Source organism: Candoia aspera, chromosome 4 (genome assembly GCF_035149785.1).
Source record: "Candoia aspera isolate rCanAsp1 chromosome 4, rCanAsp1.hap2, whole genome shotgun sequence".
NCBI lineage: Eukaryota > Metazoa > Chordata > Lepidosauria > Squamata > Boidae > Candoia > Candoia aspera.
Genome location: NC_086156.1, coordinates 76,507,387 through 76,526,413, shown reverse-complemented (window position 1 = coordinate 76,526,413; position 19,027 = coordinate 76,507,387). Strand labels below are relative to the sequence as shown.

Here is a 19,027-nt window from a genome sequence, read left to right as displayed (position 1 = left end):
CTGCTCCTTGTTACGCAAACTTGACCTGAAGGACCATCAAGAAGAGATTGATGGTTGCAGTACTTTGTGCAGTGGAAACTGTCTGGATCTCCTTATGGAGCTGCAGAAGTCATCTGGAGATACTGAGTGACTCAAATGCCACATAGTGTCAAGCTATTTCTGGCTTTCTGGAAACAAAGGCAGGCCAGGCCAAGTCTAGCTGATAACAGATTAAAGGGGGGGGGGCAGGGAAGGAAGAAAGGACTTCCTTGCAAACTCAGACTTTAAGCTGTTCAAAAATTTAATTTACATGTTAATGAGGCATGCTGCATTTGCCAGGACTTCCAACAGAAATAAAATTCAGACACAGAAACCACATTTACGCAATGTATTCGCTTTGTTAATTTTAACCTTGGTTAGTTTTTGGCAGTTTAGCATGTTGTCCAAACCCAACATTTGGTTAGTTGTATTGTACAAATGAAGAAAATGGTACAGAAAACAATAGTAATGTATTTAATTGTGTTGTGGAAACTAAGAGATTTATTTAGAAATGAACCATACTGCATTCAGTGAAGATTATGCTTAAGTAATTACATGAACACTAAAAGAAAAATCCTATGTGCAGTATATGCTACTCAAAGTAAGTCAATTGGACTTACTCCAATCAAATTTGTGTATTGGCTTTCCCCAATCTGGTAATCTAAAAATACCTTTAATTTCAGCATAACAGGGGGATAACAGGAGCTGAAAATCCAAAATACTTTGAGAATTGTAAAAGGCCTCTGCATAGTAGGTGCCTCAAGATTGCATAGATGAATGGATGCAGGTTATGGATTTGGCACTTGGTTTTTCTTGATTTTTTAATTTTTTTATTGTTTGCATTTTTATCCCTTTTGTTAGCTACCCAGAATTGTGTGCCACAAGATGGGTGGCCATATAAAACTTAAATAAAATAATGAAATAAAAAGTATTGAAAGCTTAGCAGCACAACAGCAGATACTGTCTAAGCATTACAGTAGAGGAAAGAAGTCTTGGTGTCTGCCTGTGGTAGTAAAACTGAAATGAAATGAAAGTGTGCATATTTCCAGAACAGAAAGAATATTCAGTTGAGATCCAAGCAGAGAGGAGGTGGCAAGAATTAGGACTTCATAGAAAGTTTCTGATGTATTCCACTGTCCTGAGAAATGGCCAAGTGGGGTTGGTTCTGGTGACGAAGTAAAAGAAACTAAAGTTGATGTGGGGAAGAGACCTTGGAGAGGAAGATGGGGTATTTGGGCTTTTGGTGGAAAAAGCCATTATCTGGCCTTACCCAATCTGGCATCCTCCAGTTAAACTGGATTAGTGTAGCTAGGGGCACATGGCAGGAATCTGCTACTTCATATTTGTCTCCATAGGTCTTCTGTGAGTAAGTCTATGCAGTTACTGGGCATTGCTACCTGTAACCATTTTGTCTTTGGCTGCAAGAAAAACTGGAAACCTGGCCTGGATAGCCTTTATGTTTCTTTTTGACAGGGGAACACTGATGTCCTTGAATATCAATGCTTTCAAAATTAGGGACAATTGTTCAAGGATGGGAAGAGTACATGTTAACATGGCTATGGGGAAGTGTGCTACAAAAGTTGACATTTGTAGGTTGGTGATAATTGCATTATATGCTCCAATGGATAGTAATGAAAGAACAAGAAATGTATTTTGTTTGTGCAATCTTCTAAATGAATGGGACTGGAGCGAAAAACTTGGATGAAATGGAAAGATGGGAGGGAACAAGATGAGAATACAAAAAATGTGACTGGGCTATTCAGAGACCCAGGAATGAATGGGAATGATTTTCAAAGTATATAGATTTTATGGAAGAGTTAGGAGCACGGATACAACCTTAGTTAATTTATTTTGTCCATTGCCCCTCACTCTTCTGCTGAACTTTGCCTATCATTGTTTACCCCAAAAGGGATAGCATAATGGCTATGTAAATGTCTATACTAACTAGCAGTGTTTCTTAAAATGTGGTCCTAGGACCCCTGAGGCTCCCTCAGGGATCCACGAAATCAACATTTGCCAGCCTATGTTGAAAAATAATACAATATTAAAATCCCATCAAACAATTGTGAGAAGCGGTCACAGCAGCAAATGTGTCCATTTTAATTTTTAATATGGTAAAAAAAATAAATATAACCCATACAAACAAAAGCTTTTTTGTGGTCCTCCATAATTTCTAAAATGGGAAGGGGCCTTGAGAGAAAAAAGTTTCAGAAACACTGGTCTAACATAACTGGAGGGCACTATGTCTGAAAAAGCTGCTTGGGGGAGGGGTCTCCTGAAAGTCAGTTTCTGCAGTACAAACTGAAATGTTTATCATTTTGTGGACACACCCACGTAATGGTCTGCTATTGCCTCCTTCCTGGGTACTTTTCCTTCCTCCCAATCCAACTGCTACGTCTGGGATTCTCTAGAGGTCTCCCATCCAAGTAGAAACAGATCCGACCCTTGTCGAGAATAGCCACGTCATTAAAGATGCCTTCTTGGCTTATGCATTTTCCCACGGCAAGGCACGTTAGCTTGTGGGCAGACAGTGCCTGAGGGGTATTTGAGAGGAAGGGCTCTTTGGCAGCAAACATTCAGCACGTCCACAATAGAGAGAATGGCCGGCTTGCCACAAGACTCTAAGCCTGAATCGAAGCAACCGCACGAGGGAAACCATCAGAAAGGAAGCGAACTGCTCCCTTCCGGCATTTTCATGGTAGCGACCTGGAGAATTGGAGGGCGGGACTACAGCTGACTACAGGGTCTGCACTTGATGCTAACGATCAGCAGAGGTCGCCCAAACCCTCGGCGGTGAGGTCGAAATACTGGAATCCGAGATTGGAGGAAACGAAAGAACGGTTAGCGGCCTGCTTCACGTGACCCGACAAGGTCGCTAAAAGCCAGCATAGTTCTCTGTTCCCGCCAAGGGCTGAAGCCGGAAGTAACTTTTCTCGCCTGTGATGAGGTAGCAACCACAGGAAGTCAGCTCTGGTTTTTGAAGCTGCGGCCCGGCTGAGACAAGAAGGCTCAAGGAGGGGTCCGCGAACTCACTGGGAGTTGGTACGATGAGCGACGGGTCAGGGGAGCCGGCTGCGGAGGCCCCGCCCGCTACCGGAAGAGGGGTCCACATCGTCGTGGAATACTGGTGAGGGAAAGAGGCTGGAGGGAGGTGCCTGTGCGGGGTGGCCACGCCTCCGCAGAAGGTAGTCCCGCCCATCCATAGAGGCCGAGATTGAGCGCTGTTTTTCTCATCCTTTTTCTTAGCCCGTCCGATTCCGTTTTAGCTACTTGATGCAGCCAATTGTGTTTTCTTTCCCCCGTGTCTGTATTTTCATTTTCTGAGTTTGCTCTTGGACCAGCACTGTTAGTTTATGGCAGCATTTATCAACCTCAGCAACTTTAAGACGTGTGGACTTCAACTCCCAGAATTCCAAGTCCGCGCATCTTAAAGTTATTAAGGTTGAGAAACACTGGTTTATGGTACCATATGTTGTATTTTACAGAGTATCACGAACAGAATACCATCCCTCCCCATGCAGCTCACAAACCAAATCTCACTTTAAGGGCAAATAACAGATTTACTTTGCCCCCCTCCCCGGGACCTTGAAGTTGAGAAAATATTTGCTCACGCCGGATTTACTTGGTCTAAATTTTATCAAGCTCAGAAGCTAGAGCTGCAAGTAGCTTGAGGAGTCTGGCATGGGTCAGAGTTTAATGACAGAAGCTCACACAGCCCTGTGAGGTGCCGCAGGACTCTGTATTCTATCTGCTCCTTTTTAACATCTACATGAAACCACAGGGTGAGATCATCCATCACCAAGGGATGAGGTATCATCAGAATGCTGATGATACTCAAGTATACATCTCCATCCTGGGTGAAGTAAGTGATGCCATGACCACCCTCTCCAGGTGCCTGGGGGCTGTGGGGGCCTGGATGGGGAACAACAGGCTTCAGCTGAACCCTGGTAAGACAGAGTGGCTGTGGGTTAATGGCTCCTCGGTATCTGGGAAATTGTCATCTTTGGTCTTGGATGGGGTTACACTGCCCCAGACAGACCCGGTGCGTAATCTGGGGGTGGTCTTGGACTCACGATTCCTGCGCAAAGAGCAGGTGGCAGTCGTGGCCAGGAGGGCCTTTGCTCAACTTCTGGTTGTGCGCCAGTTACACCCTTTCCTGGACTGAGAGGCTCTTCGGTCACTCATGCCCTGGTCATCTCTCATATAGACTACTGTAATGTGCTCTACATGGGGCTACCCTTGAAGAATATACGGAAGCTACAACTGGTCCAGAACGCAGCCGCGCAGGCAGTTTTAGGTACCCCAAGGTCGGCACATGTAACACCTTTGCTATGTGAGCTGCACTGGCTCCCAGTTTGCTTCCAGGTCCAATTTAAGGTGTTGGCCATCACCTTTAAAGCCCTACATGGCATGGGGCCAGGTTACTTGAGGGACTGTCTCATCCCCATCACATTGGCCCGTCCCGCCCAGTCATGCAGAGAGGGCATGTTATGGACCCCATCTGTAAAAGAGTTCCATCTGGTGGGGTCTAGGAAGCGAGCCTTCTCTACAGTAGCTCCCGCCCTTTGGAACATCCTTCCCCCAGAGGTGAGACAAGCCCCCTCGCTCCTGAACTTTCGTAAGGAACTAAAAACCTGGTTTTCTCATCAGGCATGGAGCGGGAAGGGGAACAGACATTCATGGGGATGGTTAGCGCCCTAGAAGGGCCTTTTACACTCACGGACTGAGATACAATCTTAGCCATCAGGATTCTATTACATATTATATTTTATTGTCTATTTATATTTATATATTTATATTCATTGTATTTATATGGACATTGAATTTTAAATTTTGTTTTGTTGTAAACTGCCCAGAGTCCCTCCTTGTGGGGGGAGATGGGCGGTGATAAAAATTTGATAGATAAATAAATAAATAAAACAAAACAATAGCTTGACCTTATATTTTATGTAGTGATTTTTTTAAATATTTGCTGTTTGAATGCAGTCCCTCATTCCATAGAAAGGTGATGCACAAATGATACACATAAACTTTGTGAATTATTTAGAGGTCAATCTCATGTGAACCACGGCATTCTTTTAGTGCTGTCTTCAAAGTAATAAGCAGATGGTCACATATAAAAATTAAATGTTTTATTGCCTCCATCCAGCAGTCACTTTACTCAGTTCTTAGATTATTCTATCTTCAACTTAACTTTGACACTGTCACCGAATTTTACTTCTCAGCAAGCCCTGTGGCTTTGAATCTGCCTACCTGGAGCTGGCAAGTGCTGTGAAAGAAGAATACCCTGATGTGGAGATTGAATCCCGTCTTGGGGGCACAGGTATAATTTAACTTTCATGCCAATATGCAGCAGCAACTAGCAAGATCTCATTTGTGGTATGATGGAATGAACATACTTACTACATCTATGAAGTTAACATTTACATTATAAACATGCACATTAGAGAACCACCAGTCTATGGGCTGGCTGCACCCCTTGGAATTTTGGAGTTAGTCTATGATTATCCCTAGGAGTTTAGGGGGAAAAAGTTCATGTAAATTAAAGTAGGAAGAGGAAGAAAGAATTGAAGGTAGCAGGGAAAGGAAGAATAACTGTCTTGTCCCTGTGTGCTAGGTCACCCATGAAATCTCTAATGTACTGTATATACTCATGGATAAGCTGAGAATTTTAGGTGCCAAAATACATCCCCAAAATTGGGTTCAGCTCATCCATGGGTGGGCTTATCCACAAGTATATATGGTAGGTTTTCCCCCCATCTTTTTTTCAAGTACCCATATATATTTACCTCTTGTGAATAAGCCAATTGTGAAAATTAAAATATACCAAAATTTCGAGGGTTGGCTTATCCATGGCCGGTGCATTTTTCATGGTATTTTGCTTAAAAAATTGAGGGTCTGCTTATCTGTGGATGGGCTTATATGCAAGTATATGCAATAATAATTAAGGATAAGGAAAAATTCCAGTTTGCAGAAGGGGATGAGAAAAAGAAACTGGGAGGTCCCCTACAGCTTTGGCCAACCACCCATTAGTGTATTCCTGTTGTCCCCAAATGATCTCTCTTAAGGAAATGTGGCCCTTGGCATTAAAAGAAAAAAAACTACATTGATGGCAAAAGTATCAAACATGCTAATGCCATAGAAACATTTTTTTCTATTAGTACTGTTGGGATTCTATTATTGGAAGCAATAGGTTGCATTTTGATTAAATTTGTCATTTGTCTATAACGGTCAAAATTTCTATTTTGAGGAAGACTTTTCTACCCAGGCTTGCCTATCCCAGAGCCCTTGTGTATCTCTGGATCCTCTGTTCGTTATAGATGATTAGGAGGTATGGAAGAAGTGTTCTTGGATGTAATTAAGTTCATATAAAATTTTGGCAAGATGTTATTCAGTTTCACTAATCAACCTGTATCTGGACATGTCCCTCTCATTTAGCACTTGTCTGAGTGCTCAGTGGTAGTGACCAATCTGCTGTTCAAATAACTTTCCGCTCTTCCTGTCATTGCTAATCTTACTAAGAAATACCTGGTGAATGACTAAAGAACTCCATATTCTAAGAAACCACCTCCAGCTTTCTCTCCAGCTGCTGATGGAATGTTGAGCTTTATTCTCAACATTCCCTCCAGCAAAGAATCATGCTGCAAGGAAGTGAGTTGTCTTCTCATGTGTGGACTTTCACATGGACTGCCCACATCTGAGTAGGGATGTGCACATAGTTTGAAGGTTGAAACAGCTGCTTTGTGAAATCTTGCTGTCCCTGCTGGTGTTGATGTTGAGAAAGGTGACACAAAGAGTGGTAGTGAGTCTGTGTGGGAATAATATGAACAGAACTCATCATGATGCATCATCTTTTTTTATAGGTGCCTTTGAAATAGAAATAAATGGACAACTGATCTTCTCCAAACTTGAGAATGGAGGATTCCCTTATGAGAAAGACGTGAGTTCTTATTTTTCCCTGCTGTTCCTTGAATCAGTTGTTTTGGAAGAAAGCTTAAATGTCTAAGGTAACAGTTGGATTTTGATGTTCACATGCAAGGTTTCAGACCTACTATATTGCAGGTATTTAACTAGTTTTAGTTAAAAAAAATAGGCGAATGCTTCGATGCTGAAAATGGTGCTGACCTTTGCTTTAGAAGCTACAGGTAGTCCTCAGCTTATGAGCACAATTGGGACCTGAATTTCTGTCGTAAATTGGTGAGGTCGTAAGTTGACTCACCGCATGACCAGACCCAATTTTACGACCATTTTTATGATGGCTGTTAAGCAAATCACTGCAGTCATTAAGCAAATCCAGGTTCTCCAATGGACTTTTTTTGCTGGAAACCAGCAAAAAAGGTCACAAATCGCAGTCATGTGATTGGACACTGCAACCAGTCATAAATGTGAGCTGGTGGCCAAGCACCCAAATTGCAATCATGTGACCGCAGGGGGATGGTACGATAGTCATAAGTGCAAATACTGTCGTTAAACGAATGGTTGTAAGTTGAGGACTACCTATACAGTCATCCTTGATATTATCTTAAAAATATTGTGCAGGCATGCCAGGAGTAAAATTGTATTTTAAAAATGTGTTCTTAATTCATGGTCTCACCCAGGTAAAGTGGGACCACCATTTTAATAGTGTAGCTCACCTCCTCCTAAAGCATACTGTTGTAGGGTTAGATCTAGTTATCCTCTCCCATGGATGGAATAGCTGTTGTGGATGTGATAGAAAAAATTATGCCCTCTCTCCTCCATTTCCTTCAAACCTGTTCCAAAGAGATGGGAATCCTGTAGAGCAGATGGGAGGGGGGCACTTCAGGGAGGAGGGAAGTCCCATTATAAGAGTGAAAATGTATTCAGACATTTTCAGACGTGCTTCATTTTCAAGGTCCATGGAGAAAGAAACTGTACAGGAGAATTTTTTTCCCTCCTTGATTTTGCTATTTATATAGTAAAACACTTTGATATACTCCTGGCATTTCTTGAAGAAAAGATTATTTTGCCCAATATCTTCAGAGAGTGTTTTGATAGTTAAGCCTCATTCACTCAGGAACAAAGATAAGTCTTCCAGAATTGGGAAAAAAAATAACAGAGCTTGTTTTTTCCTTTTTGTCCCTCTAGCTCATTGAAGCCATTCGGAGGGCAAGCAATGGAGAGCCACTTGAGAAAATCACCAAGAGCCGGCCACCTTGTGTCATTCTTTAGTGTGCCTTTCTCCATTTATTCTGTATTCTCTACTTGCCCAACCTCCCTGAATCCTTGCCACCTTTGCTTCCAACTTGTGATTCTGATTTTAATTCCATTGCTAGGTAAATGTCAGGACAGGACAGACATTAAAGTAATTTGGGTTGTTTGCAAACTAGTAAAATAAGCAAGAACTTAAGCCATATTGGGGAGGTTGGGTTAACAGGGCTTGTTAAATAAAGCAACCTTTCTCTTGAGGAGAATTTACCTTGGAATTCCTTTTTCTTATTTTGAGACACCAGTGTGGATTTTGTCTTAACCTGTTGTATTTCTTTTGACTTCATCTGAATGGGCAGGAGTGAAATGTCATATTTCACCCGTGCTCTTTTCAGAGTTAAGATCTTTTGGCTTCTCTGCCTTCAGAGCCTCAGCTTTGAATTTTAGCCATTCCCCTGCTCCTTTTCCCACATACTTCTTCACCAGCAGTCAGAATGAGCTGGTGTCACAACCTGACTTCACTATGAGGTCTGCAGGACTAGAGTAAAGCTTAACAAGAACTCTACCCAGCGCTCCTGTCTAGATCCAATTGATGCTGCAGAGCAAGTTTTCAAGGACCAGTTATTTCAAGAAACATCCTGGGGATCAGTGTTCCTAAAGGAAGGCTTCAGAATGAAAAACCTCTTGCAGGTCACACTACAGGAATGAGAATTAATCACAACAGTGCTGCTGCCGTTCCACTCCATTGCCAGAAGCAGAGATTTGCCTTAGTTTAAGTGTTCCCTAATTTTATTGTTAAATTCTGTCTAGATAACCAGGACAGTGTTACTACACGCAGGAGGGGAACACTTGGAGGCTCATCTGTTTTCTATCCTACTATGGACTTTTGCAATGTAGGGCTTGAGCCAAATAGTGGCTGGACCTTTCAAATGATCATCCTACTAAGGTATCCCCAAACTAGACATGATTTGCTGGCAAAGAAAATAATTCTTCCATACTTCCATACTGGACTAGTTTTACTTTTTCTGAGACCAAGTATGAAATCTAAAGTGACTCAGAGTAGGCCACTTCAAAGTTATTTTATGGGTGACTTATATTTGCAGCTCAATTGCATTTTTAATAACTAAACTTTCTGAATTTTTCAGCCCCAAAATAAGCATTTTCATGGTCCAGTTATTTCAAGAGTAAGCTACAAGTGTAATTCTCCCATTGCAATCAGTGAGACTTTAAGGATACTATTTGGATCAGAGTGTGTATATGTCCAATTTGAAGTTTTCTTGCAAATTACCTTCTGTTGATTAAATAGCAGATCTACATCTGTCATACTAGTAATACAGATTTCATGACTTGGCCTTATTGTGGTACTAAGTATTCTCATCAGTACATGTGGCAAACATTGAAATTAGGAGTGAGAAAAGCTATCAACTCAGTAACTGCATGTTGTACCACTTATTTTGTAGAAATGGAGTAACATACAGTTGCATTTAGTTTTAACTTTCCTGACATCTTCACTCTATTATGATGTATCTGTTTTGTCTCAAGACTTCTGATTTTTATCATCCAGTTTTTATCTTGGATCTGTCAGTAATTCTAAGAAGTAATTGAGAGGGCTGCTGCTTATTGGTATCTTTTGCTGGGGCAGGAGGGTGAAAAGACCAGGAACATTCATGCAATTTATGTGCTGAAATTGTTGATAAGCCTCTGTTTAATGCAATTTATAATAAAGGGGAACTTGCTAAAAAGCTTGCAATAAGTTGTCTGTGTGGTGCTGATGATGATCAATCAACTAGGGAAGCTCTTCACATTTGGGAAACAGTATGAAACAAGGTGAGTAAGACTGCTGTTTCCAAAGCATGACATGGGGCAAGATTCTCAGCTACATTTACAATTTTGAAGCTTAGAATGCAGAAAATGTGAATATTAAGATGGTTTGGTTTTCTTCAGTTTTTTCCTATCAAAGGTGGCCAGTCTCAATTGCAGGGGTTTAGTTGCAGCATGCAACTTAAATCACACAATTACCTGTATTTGCTTCTCTTTGAGGACCTCACTGGGTCAGCCCAGTTGAGAGTTTCCTCCACTGATACTGTGAAGATGGATGGAGAGGGGAAGCCAGTGAGTTGCTCCAAAGAAAGGGGCTTGGTGCTGCATCGAAGCCAGACAGATGCGCCACAATTGATCAAGGAAGAGAAGTGAACACAAGTTCATTGTGCTCACAATCTCACCCTAAAAAAAGTACTTTGCTTATGTTCAAAAGTCCTGCTGCCATTTTGCACATGCATGAAGTGAAAAAACCAAGGCCAAAACACTTTTAATGTCTGGCCTCTAATGATCAATACATTGGATTGATTTATGCCTGTAGCATCCATGCCTTGTTCCTATAGGCCATTTTTAATTACTAAAATGCTGAACCAGTGCACTAGAACCAGTGCACTGGTTAAATGAAGAGAGGTCAATTGCCCCATAACCTCATTTTTCCTGAAAGATACAAAATCTCATTTTTGCTGTTTCTCGCTGTCACTGTCCCTTCGTCATTTATTCGTGTTTTTCCCTTCCCTTTCTTTAGAAACCTGCTGCCACTTTACAATATCTGTGCCTGGGGAAAAGGTGTAAGATCTTGGGAAAACCATTCAGAATATATAGTAGGGAAAAACAATTAGGTTACCTACTGACCTGCCATTTTCACTAAGGTCTAGTTACTAATTCAAGAGTATGCCACAACCCCCACTGTTATATTAGTTCAACCAATTGTCTTGCTCTTTTCATCCTAAAATGGCAAATTTGTATATTCTAGGTCGAGGAAGCTGTTTCTTAAAACAAAGCATACAAATCTCAATGAAATGGGTAAAAGGAATCATCCTCCCATCTTGCTGCCCTCAAAAGTATCTGAATTCTGGCCAAAAGGGCAACCATCTGATATAGACTTAGTGAAGGAGTTTCTTCATAGATTTTTTTTTCCCTATATGTGGGATTTAGCTATTACAGAAATTTTAGTTTAAGGGACAATAACAATAAAAAAGCTTCAAGACAAATAGTACAGAAAATGAAAACTATATTACACATTTCTCAGATATACAAATACTTATAACACATTTTTTTAAAAAGCCACTGACAGCTGATACCTTTCACTGATCTAAAGTAGCACCAGCTGGAAAACACAGGTTTCAATGGAAAACAGGATAGTATGCAAATGGAGTGAACTTCAGAAATAGTAAACAGATCATTCCTTACAACAACTACATACACATTCTATTGTATTCATTGTTTGTTGTTGCTTTCCATAAATTTTGTAAACACTATTTACAATTCCAAGACATTTTGTATATACAGGGAACAAGCCACACCAATCACACTATATATCCCTCTGCTCTTCTAATGCCCGTCTGCAACTTTTAGAATTCCTGACATACACAGCCATTTTGGATACTCAAACATTAGAACAAAAGGCATTTCTCCAGATCAGTATTTCGCAACCTTAGCAACTTTAAGATGTGTAGACTTCAACTCCCAGAATTCACCAGCATGGCTGGCTGGGCAATTCTGGGAGTTGAAGTCCACACATCTTAAAGTTGCTAAGGTTGAGAAACGCTGCTCCAGATCCTCAGACTTGTCCTCTGTATGTACATATTGGAAGTGGTTACTTTTTTTATCAGTGTTGGGAAGACCTGGTAAACCCTTAATCTCTCTTGTTCTATTTCCTATAAAGAAATTAGAAAGCAGTGCACTAATGTTAGCATCTCCATTTCATTACCCCAGTTTCCTTTCAGATTTGATTCAGTGAGGAAGAAATGGGATTAGTTATAGTCACAGTACTTATTCAGAATGATTTTAGATAAAATAGACCTACAATCATGACAAATGGAATGGAAGACATTGACTTACAGCAACTTTCCCCCATCTACTGCTTTTCAGACATTGCTCCTCCATTCCAGCAAACCACAGAAATACAGCCTAGGGACTTTGAGAGTTCCAACTTAGAGACAAACCAGTATTTAATATACAGCATTTTAGACATAACACTAACAGTTAAAAGTTAATTCAGTGGGAAACACTTCAATTAGAACAGAGCATGTACAATTTGGAAGGTAACAAACCAGCTTCAAGAGGACCACTGCTGGCATAAATGTACACTGATTAATTCTTTGAGGGAAAAAATTTAAGCACTTTTAACCAGTGCTTAATGAAAAGTTCCTTTATGTAACTTCATAAATTACACCGGGTAATTCTATACTCTATTTTGCACATTTTTGCTGCAGCCTTGACTGCATGAGAAAGAATAAGAGGCTATGAAGAATACCAAAACTTCACCCACAATTTCTGACAATCATGTTCAGCTACCTCTCTGACTCCTGAGATTTTAGAAGGCATGCCCATGCACTTCAAGCATACATGTGCCTCCATCAATGCTGCAGCAAGGTTCTTAGAAAGCTACATTTGGCACCCACTATCAGTCTATGGTTTGCTGCCCTCTCGTACATTGGAGGCATACATGTAGCTTTCTGTTTCTTAAAAACAACAAATATTTCAAAAAACACTGTTAAAGAAGGCATATTGCTTCTCTGAAGAAACTTAGCTTCTACTATTCTCTCTAGCTGAAGCAATATGTTAGCTGCTTTTCATCTGGAAGCCAAGTGGCACTTCAAAGATACTATTTTTAAAAAATTCCCTTCTCACCCATATGGGTGGTATGTATCTTCCTCAACCTCCGGTCCTCTACCAGAGGCCTGGGAGTTTGAGGGTTCTGCGCAGTATCTTAGCTGTTCCTAGCACTGCACTCTTCTGGTCAGAGAGTTCTGATATTCCTGGGATCTGTTGGAGCCACTCTCCCAGCTTGGGGGTCACGGCCCTAAGTGCCCCTACCACCACTGGGACCACTTTGGCCTTCACTTTCCACATCCTCTCTAGTTCCTCCTTCAGGCCCAGGTACTTCCCCAGCTTCTCATACTCCTTCTTCCTGATGTTGCTGTCACTTGGCAACAGTACATCTATCACCACTGCTGTCTTCTGGTCCTTGTCTATTACCACAGTGTCCAGTTGATTGGCCAGTACCTGCCTGTCTCTCTGGATCTGGAAGTCCCACAGGATCTTAACCCTATCATTCTCCACAACCTTCTGTGGAATCTCCCATCTGGATTTGAGAGGGTCTAGCCCATACACTGTGCAGAAGTTCCTGTACACAATGCCAGCTGCTTGGTTGTGCCATTCAGTGTATGCTGTTCCTGTCTGCATCTTACACTCTGCCACTATGTTTTGGGGAGATATATATATATATATATATATATATTCATTCATTCATTCATTCATTCATTCATTCATTCATTGGATATCTAGATCTAGATCTATCCAACTACGTCCCAGTCCAAACTTATTCTCTGTTTGAATTAGGATGTATAATCACTCAACTACCACGAATAAACTTGTTTTGGTTCCTCAACTGCTTCTTCGAGAAACTTCTTGCGATTTCAAAGACCACAGCAGAATTAGTTTGTCACTAAGCAAAACTGTTCCTTTTTCTAAGATACTTTGTTGAAACATAATAAAGTATTTTGTTCTACTCTGCTGTAAGGACATACTATTCCCATCCTAAGGTTGAAGAATATTCTGTTTAAGCAATAACACCAGTTTCCAAAAACCATCACATGTTTTGCCCTTATTTTAACACAATCTCTTTTCCAAACTCCAGTAAGAATGTTCACATTTTTCTTAATGTATTGTAATTCCAATTTTTAATTTTGCAGTCCCTTCTAATGGTCTAACCCTCTTATTTTGAAGCCAAAGGAATTAAAATGCAGGGACAAGAGGTGTGGTGAGAAGTAAAAGAGCACTCCATTCTGCTCAAGTTCCCAAATGACAGCCAGGCTGCTTGAATCGAGGAATGTCACAGATGTAGTGCCGTAGAGCCCAGAAATGGGCAGACTTCAAGTTTGCAGGATTTTAAACTTTTTTCTTATTTAAAACCAAAGTCCATGATCTGATGCTTGGGTTTATGGATATATACTTAATGTTGCAGAATTTTGAGCCGAGTAATATGTTTGAGTACCAGTACTGAACAAAGCTTGCAATCCTTCCAAACAGAAATCCATACTTGGACCCCAAAAATTTCAATAGCACAACTTAAGGTAGTGGCAGAGGGAAAATCTTGTTACTGCTAATATTAAATAAGAGGGAGTAAAAAAGTCATTCTGCTCTATGGCAGAAAATCCAAATCTGCCCACCATCTCCTTTCCTCAAGAGGTAGGAGGTGAGAGAGAAACAACCCCACTGGGCCTCAAAAGGACCATTAAGGCCTTAATCATGTTCATCATGCATGGGTAGTTCACTGGTTTGTATCCTGAGTTGCTTTGATTGCAAAAGTCAATTTGACTGGTGATGAGGAATAATTTTTATGCAAAGTCCTTGGAACAAGTGACTGATTCTGACAGCCCTAGGTACTCCAGGTTCTCTGCTGTTGGAGTTGGAGGGAAGCCATTGGTAGCAGGAGGAGGAACAATGGACGTGGCAAAGAATTCTGCAGGATTGCACTTGGGATTCTCTTGGTTCCAATAATAAAGGTTGTCAAAGGCTTGTGGTAAAGGGCTGGACACAGGGACACTGCATGGAGTCAGGTACTCTGGATTTTCCACTGCATTGGTGAAGCTAATGTAGAATGCATTCTTTGGTTCCTTAATAAGCCCATTCTTGCCCATATGCCTTTTCTGCTTTTCCAGTGTAGAACCTGGTAGTCGTAGGTTTTTGTTGGGTGGAAGGCTGTTTTCTGGCTGATTTACATACTCTACAGGAAAAGAAGAGAATATGAATGGCAAAATTCAGGTTGTAGAAACTTGCATGCCTATCAGCAAACACTACTGACTGCACTCATGGCTCATTTTTAAAATCCAAAATTATTAAAGGCTAGAAACATATTTCAAGAACAGCCAAATCCACAACAAAAGCTCCCAAATATTCAAATGTGCCATCATATAGAGTAGGGCTATGCAGTGCTTTAGATTTGCAAGCAAAAAAAAAAAAAAAAGCTTCAGAATACCTTGGATGCACCTATCTGTGGCTGCTTAAACTAAATGTATTTTTCTGAGATCATGCTGCAGCTGCAGAGGGCAACTGCTTGTTCCCAAGAAAAGATGTGTTAGTTTAAGGAGCTGCAGACTGCATGAACATCCCCAGCACTGTTCTGCCTTCAAACCCAAATTGCTGTGCAGTCTTACAGCGTAGAGAATAGCACATACCTGGTATGATAGCCAAGGGTGATGGTGTAGTGTAGCTCTTAGTATCTAGATTCTCCTTTTCATTAACTGAAGCACTTGTGGGATCTTCACTGTAGCGCTGAAGAGAATCAGGTGCCTGCAATGGTGCTGGATTCTGCCCTGCTTTGCTTGCTGTATAATCCTCCTCACGCAGGTCAGAGGTGATACTTTCAGACTCTTCTGAGAGGGATGGCCCCAAATATGGATACTGAGGAGATTCCTCAGTCTCTTCTGCATCTATTTGAGTCTCTATAGCATTCTAGAAGAAAACAGTTCACAAGATCTAAACAATGAATGCTATAATAAGTTCAAGCTGAGGATCTAGAGCTGGATTCTTATAGGACATTTTGCAATCTGGAATGAATTTTATATATTTCCCCCATCTAGCATGTAAATGCATTTAATCAATAGTGCAGGCGGTTTACAAATTTAGGTTTAAAAAATGTACAGTTCTTTAACTAACATGTTCAAGTCTTCTATCATAGAACAGAAAATTAGCAAAATAGAGTAACTTGCAAGAATTTTGCCAAAGGTATGTTCATCCCTCCCACCCTTGCAAATATCTGTTATCTGCTTGGTTTTTCAGTTCATATGCATAACCTTTACAAGAAGATCTCCAGCCTCTTTGGACCGGTGGGCACACTTGTCCCAGATCTCTTCAGATTAACTGTTGAGGGAACAGGGCCAATCCTCCTCCTACTCACTGTGTGTAGGTTTGGTGTATATGCTTCTCCTACTACCTCTAGCTCCTCCTTCTCATCTAAATCCTAGTCTAGCTCTCTCTGGAAAGGTTTTATTCCCCTTTCTTGCTGATTTTTTTTCCTCCTCTTGCCTCAAAGGGCAATTCTGCACCACAGCCTTCAACTGCTTGCTGACACTGGCCCTTGATTGGCAGATTCCCATTTCCCCTTCCCACCCATGCTCAGAAAGCAAGTGCCAGTCTTCTCCATCATGCAGGCAGGTCTTTGAAGGTATGCGGTTTTGTTGGAAGGACAATAGAGATCACCTAAGTCCAGTTTTTCAAACTTGGCAACTTTAAGATGTGTGGACCAACTCCCAGAATTCCCCCAGCTTCTTGGAGTTGAATTCCACATACCTTAAAGTTGCCAAGTTTGAAAAACACTGATCTCGTCCAATCCCCCAGAGTTGGAGTTGCTTGTTCATGATGAGCATTTCACCATTTCACCAGTCCATTCAGGGAAGAAAACCACACACACTATCATTTTTGCTTAAATCAGAGGTAGAAATTGACACACTGTTGTTAATTTCACCCCAACTTGTGTTCCCTCCAAGGAAATGCCTTCTCTGGCACTTGGCTCTGCAAGGCCACTTGGGAGAGCTTCAACATATCCAAAATATTCCTGGATTCACATCCAGAACTGAGAGGTGCATCCATGCTGAGAGAGAAGAGGGTTGTGGGTTTTTTCTCCTCTTCTTTATGATTGTCAGGAAGGAGTTTGGGATTTGCTTCCTTCCTTCTACTCACCTACAGATCCCCCCCCCCCAGGATCCCTTCCTCCCCTTCCTCTTTCTGGCAACCGCCCCCCCCAATCCCCAGTTTCATGTCCATTTGCTATTTCCATGCTTTTAGATAATTTCCATGAGACCAATCTTAAAGAAGAGAAAGATCCTGCAGTTCACCAATGGACTGGCTAAAAAAAAAAAACACCTACAAAACTCACAAAAGCTTCACAATTTCAGCAAGCCAGGATTAAATGGTTGTGGAGGGCACTGTGCAGAGGCGAGGGGCAAGCCTTTCCCACCACACACTAGCCAGTTGGAGCAGAGGCTTGACATGGAGCCAGAGAAGGCAGGGAAGCTTGATTTTGTGGCAGGCTGGGTAAATGGAGGGTGCTGTCTGTCCATATCTTCCAGAATCAGTAAGTGGCCCATCCTCTCATCAGGGCAGCAAGATGTCCTCCTTCCCTTTCCCCTTCCAGTCCCCTAAGCAGCAGCTTTTCTTTATGTTCTTATAGTGCTGGCTGGGCAGCATGTAGGAGTACTCCAGCCAACAGCTTTTTAAAATCTCAATTCTTTCCTTTCCCCATTTGGGCAAGGGAAAAGAAAACGGCAGGTAGCTGGAAACTAGGACTCTTATTATTGAGCCCTTCAAAGAAGGCTTTTAATATTTTGCTTGCCTAAAGTAAGGCCGTTCTTGAACTGAAAAATATTCCCTATTTCTACTCTGTAGGAGAAACATAGTGTAGCATGACCGAGATGCAAACTGGTTTTGTCTACTTTGGCTACAGTATTATAAACTGAACCATACGCTTACTCTTGCCGAGGCAATTCTAGATCGATAGTCAGCTGATGTTTCACCACTGAAAAAGCCCTGATGGGGGACGAGGTATTCTTCTGCATCCACCAAGTCTTGCATGTCTTCCTCCTCCAGCAAAGTGCGATAGAATGTGCTGTCGATGGGGCTGGCGAGGCCCATCTTTTCATCATTCTATCAAGGAAAACGAACAGTAAGTACTACTTGCAGCTCCCAAAATTCTCGTGCTTTTACTGAAAGTATGGGGTAGCCTTATAACACCCTGGATGGTCAGAATTAATATCCTCGTAATGCAGTTGTGTCAGCTAAGGCTGCGAGGGTGACTTATCTAAGGTCATCTAAAGATTTCATGGCAAAAGTGGGAGCTGAAGTGGGGATTTCATGGTTCACAACTTATGGCTTTACAACTATAGGGCACTAAGCCAATTTCCATATATTTGGCATAGTATCTTCTGCAATCTTATCCAAGATTAAAAATAAAAGGCCACTCTGGCAATAGAGGAGCACAAACAGGAAGCAATGCAGCAAAAGATTGCTGTTGCTAATTACTACCGTATTTTATTCAGTGCCACCCCAGAACATAAATCAGAGTTAAAAATCTAGAGATCTTAAGTCTCTCACTGGCCCCTGAAAGCATCGGACGTGGCCCCTAGAGTGTCCACCATTATTATTTTTTAATGTGATAAGGAAAGGAAATCATGAAGTACGTGAAGAGTATTCCTATTCATTATATGTAACTAATTTCATTACAATTAAATGCCAAAAAAAAAAAAAGCAAATTTATTTTCTATCTTGAATGTTCTTTACCTTGGCCTCATGTACTTTATGAAATGTCACCCCCAGCAAGTCACTTAAAAGAAAAGTGGGACTTTCACTTGTCTGCCCAATACAGGTTCTCATGTGTTGGCTTAATAGTGAGTTTCTGATGCAGATAAAAGTAACGGGAAGACATAATTGATGGGAATACTGTAAACTCAGATGAAACATAAAACACACACCAGCTTGTAACACTGTCATATGATATTTACTTACCTAATCCCTGCACTTCATTGCATGAAAATATCCATATACTCTGCTCCTTCAGAGTCAATTAGAAATAGGACCTTCTATAAATTTGGAAGCAAGTTAGGTGACAATCCTTGGTGAAATGGTTGCTTATATTATAAAAGCTACAATGCTCTTCCAATTTCATTGCCTATTTGCTTTGAAGGCCACAGTGTTAAGGGCAGACACATACTGTTGCCTGGAAAGCCAATGGATCCAGAGGATCCAAGCGTGCAACCATACACTACTGAGGAATAGATGGATACTTGGTCATTATTAATTAACT

At 41.3% G+C, this 19,027-nt stretch overlaps 2 protein-coding genes across 2 annotated transcripts in view; one reads left to right on the top strand and one right to left on the bottom strand.

The window, feature by feature from the left end:
* The first annotated feature begins 2,945 nt into the window (after positions 1-2,945).
* Positions 2,946-9,516, top strand: MIEN1 (migration and invasion enhancer 1). The gene is made up of 4 exons (XM_063300648.1): positions 2,946-3,145; positions 5,244-5,341; positions 6,882-6,958; positions 8,125-9,516. Exons 1-4 carry the CDS (start codon positions 3,066-3,068, stop codon positions 8,206-8,208), a joined length of 339 nt encoding a protein of 112 aa, XP_063156718.1. The 5' UTR covers positions 2,946-3,065; the 3' UTR covers positions 8,209-9,516.
* A 3,309-nt stretch (positions 9,517-12,825) lies between these two features.
* ERBB2 (erb-b2 receptor tyrosine kinase 2) overlaps positions 12,826-19,027 on the bottom strand; it is a 64,316-nt gene continuing 58,114 nt past the window's right edge. The window contains exons 25-27 of the mRNA XM_063300647.1: positions 17,698-17,871; positions 15,405-15,681; positions 12,826-14,953 (exon numbers count right to left, since the gene is read on the bottom strand). Coding sequence (XP_063156717.1) covers positions 14,565-14,953; positions 15,405-15,681; positions 17,698-17,871 — 840 coding nt within the window. The 3' untranslated portion in view covers positions 12,826-14,564. The remainder of the gene's footprint in view (positions 14,954-15,404; positions 15,682-17,697; positions 17,872-19,027) is intronic.

Excerpts from the sequence above, each read along its gene's own strand:
- MIEN1 (XM_063300648.1), top strand. The coding sequence starts at position 3,066 with ATGAGCGACGGGTCAGGGGAGCCGGCTGCGGAGGCCCCGCCCGCTACC. Across the intron at positions 3,146-5,243 it reads CACATCGTCGTGGAATACTG|CAAGCCCTGTGGCTTTGAAT; the intron begins GTGAGGGAAAGA and ends TTTACTTCTCAG. Across the intron at positions 6,959-8,124 it reads GATTCCCTTATGAGAAAGAC|CTCATTGAAGCCATTCGGAG; the intron begins GTGAGTTCTTAT and ends TTGTCCCTCTAG.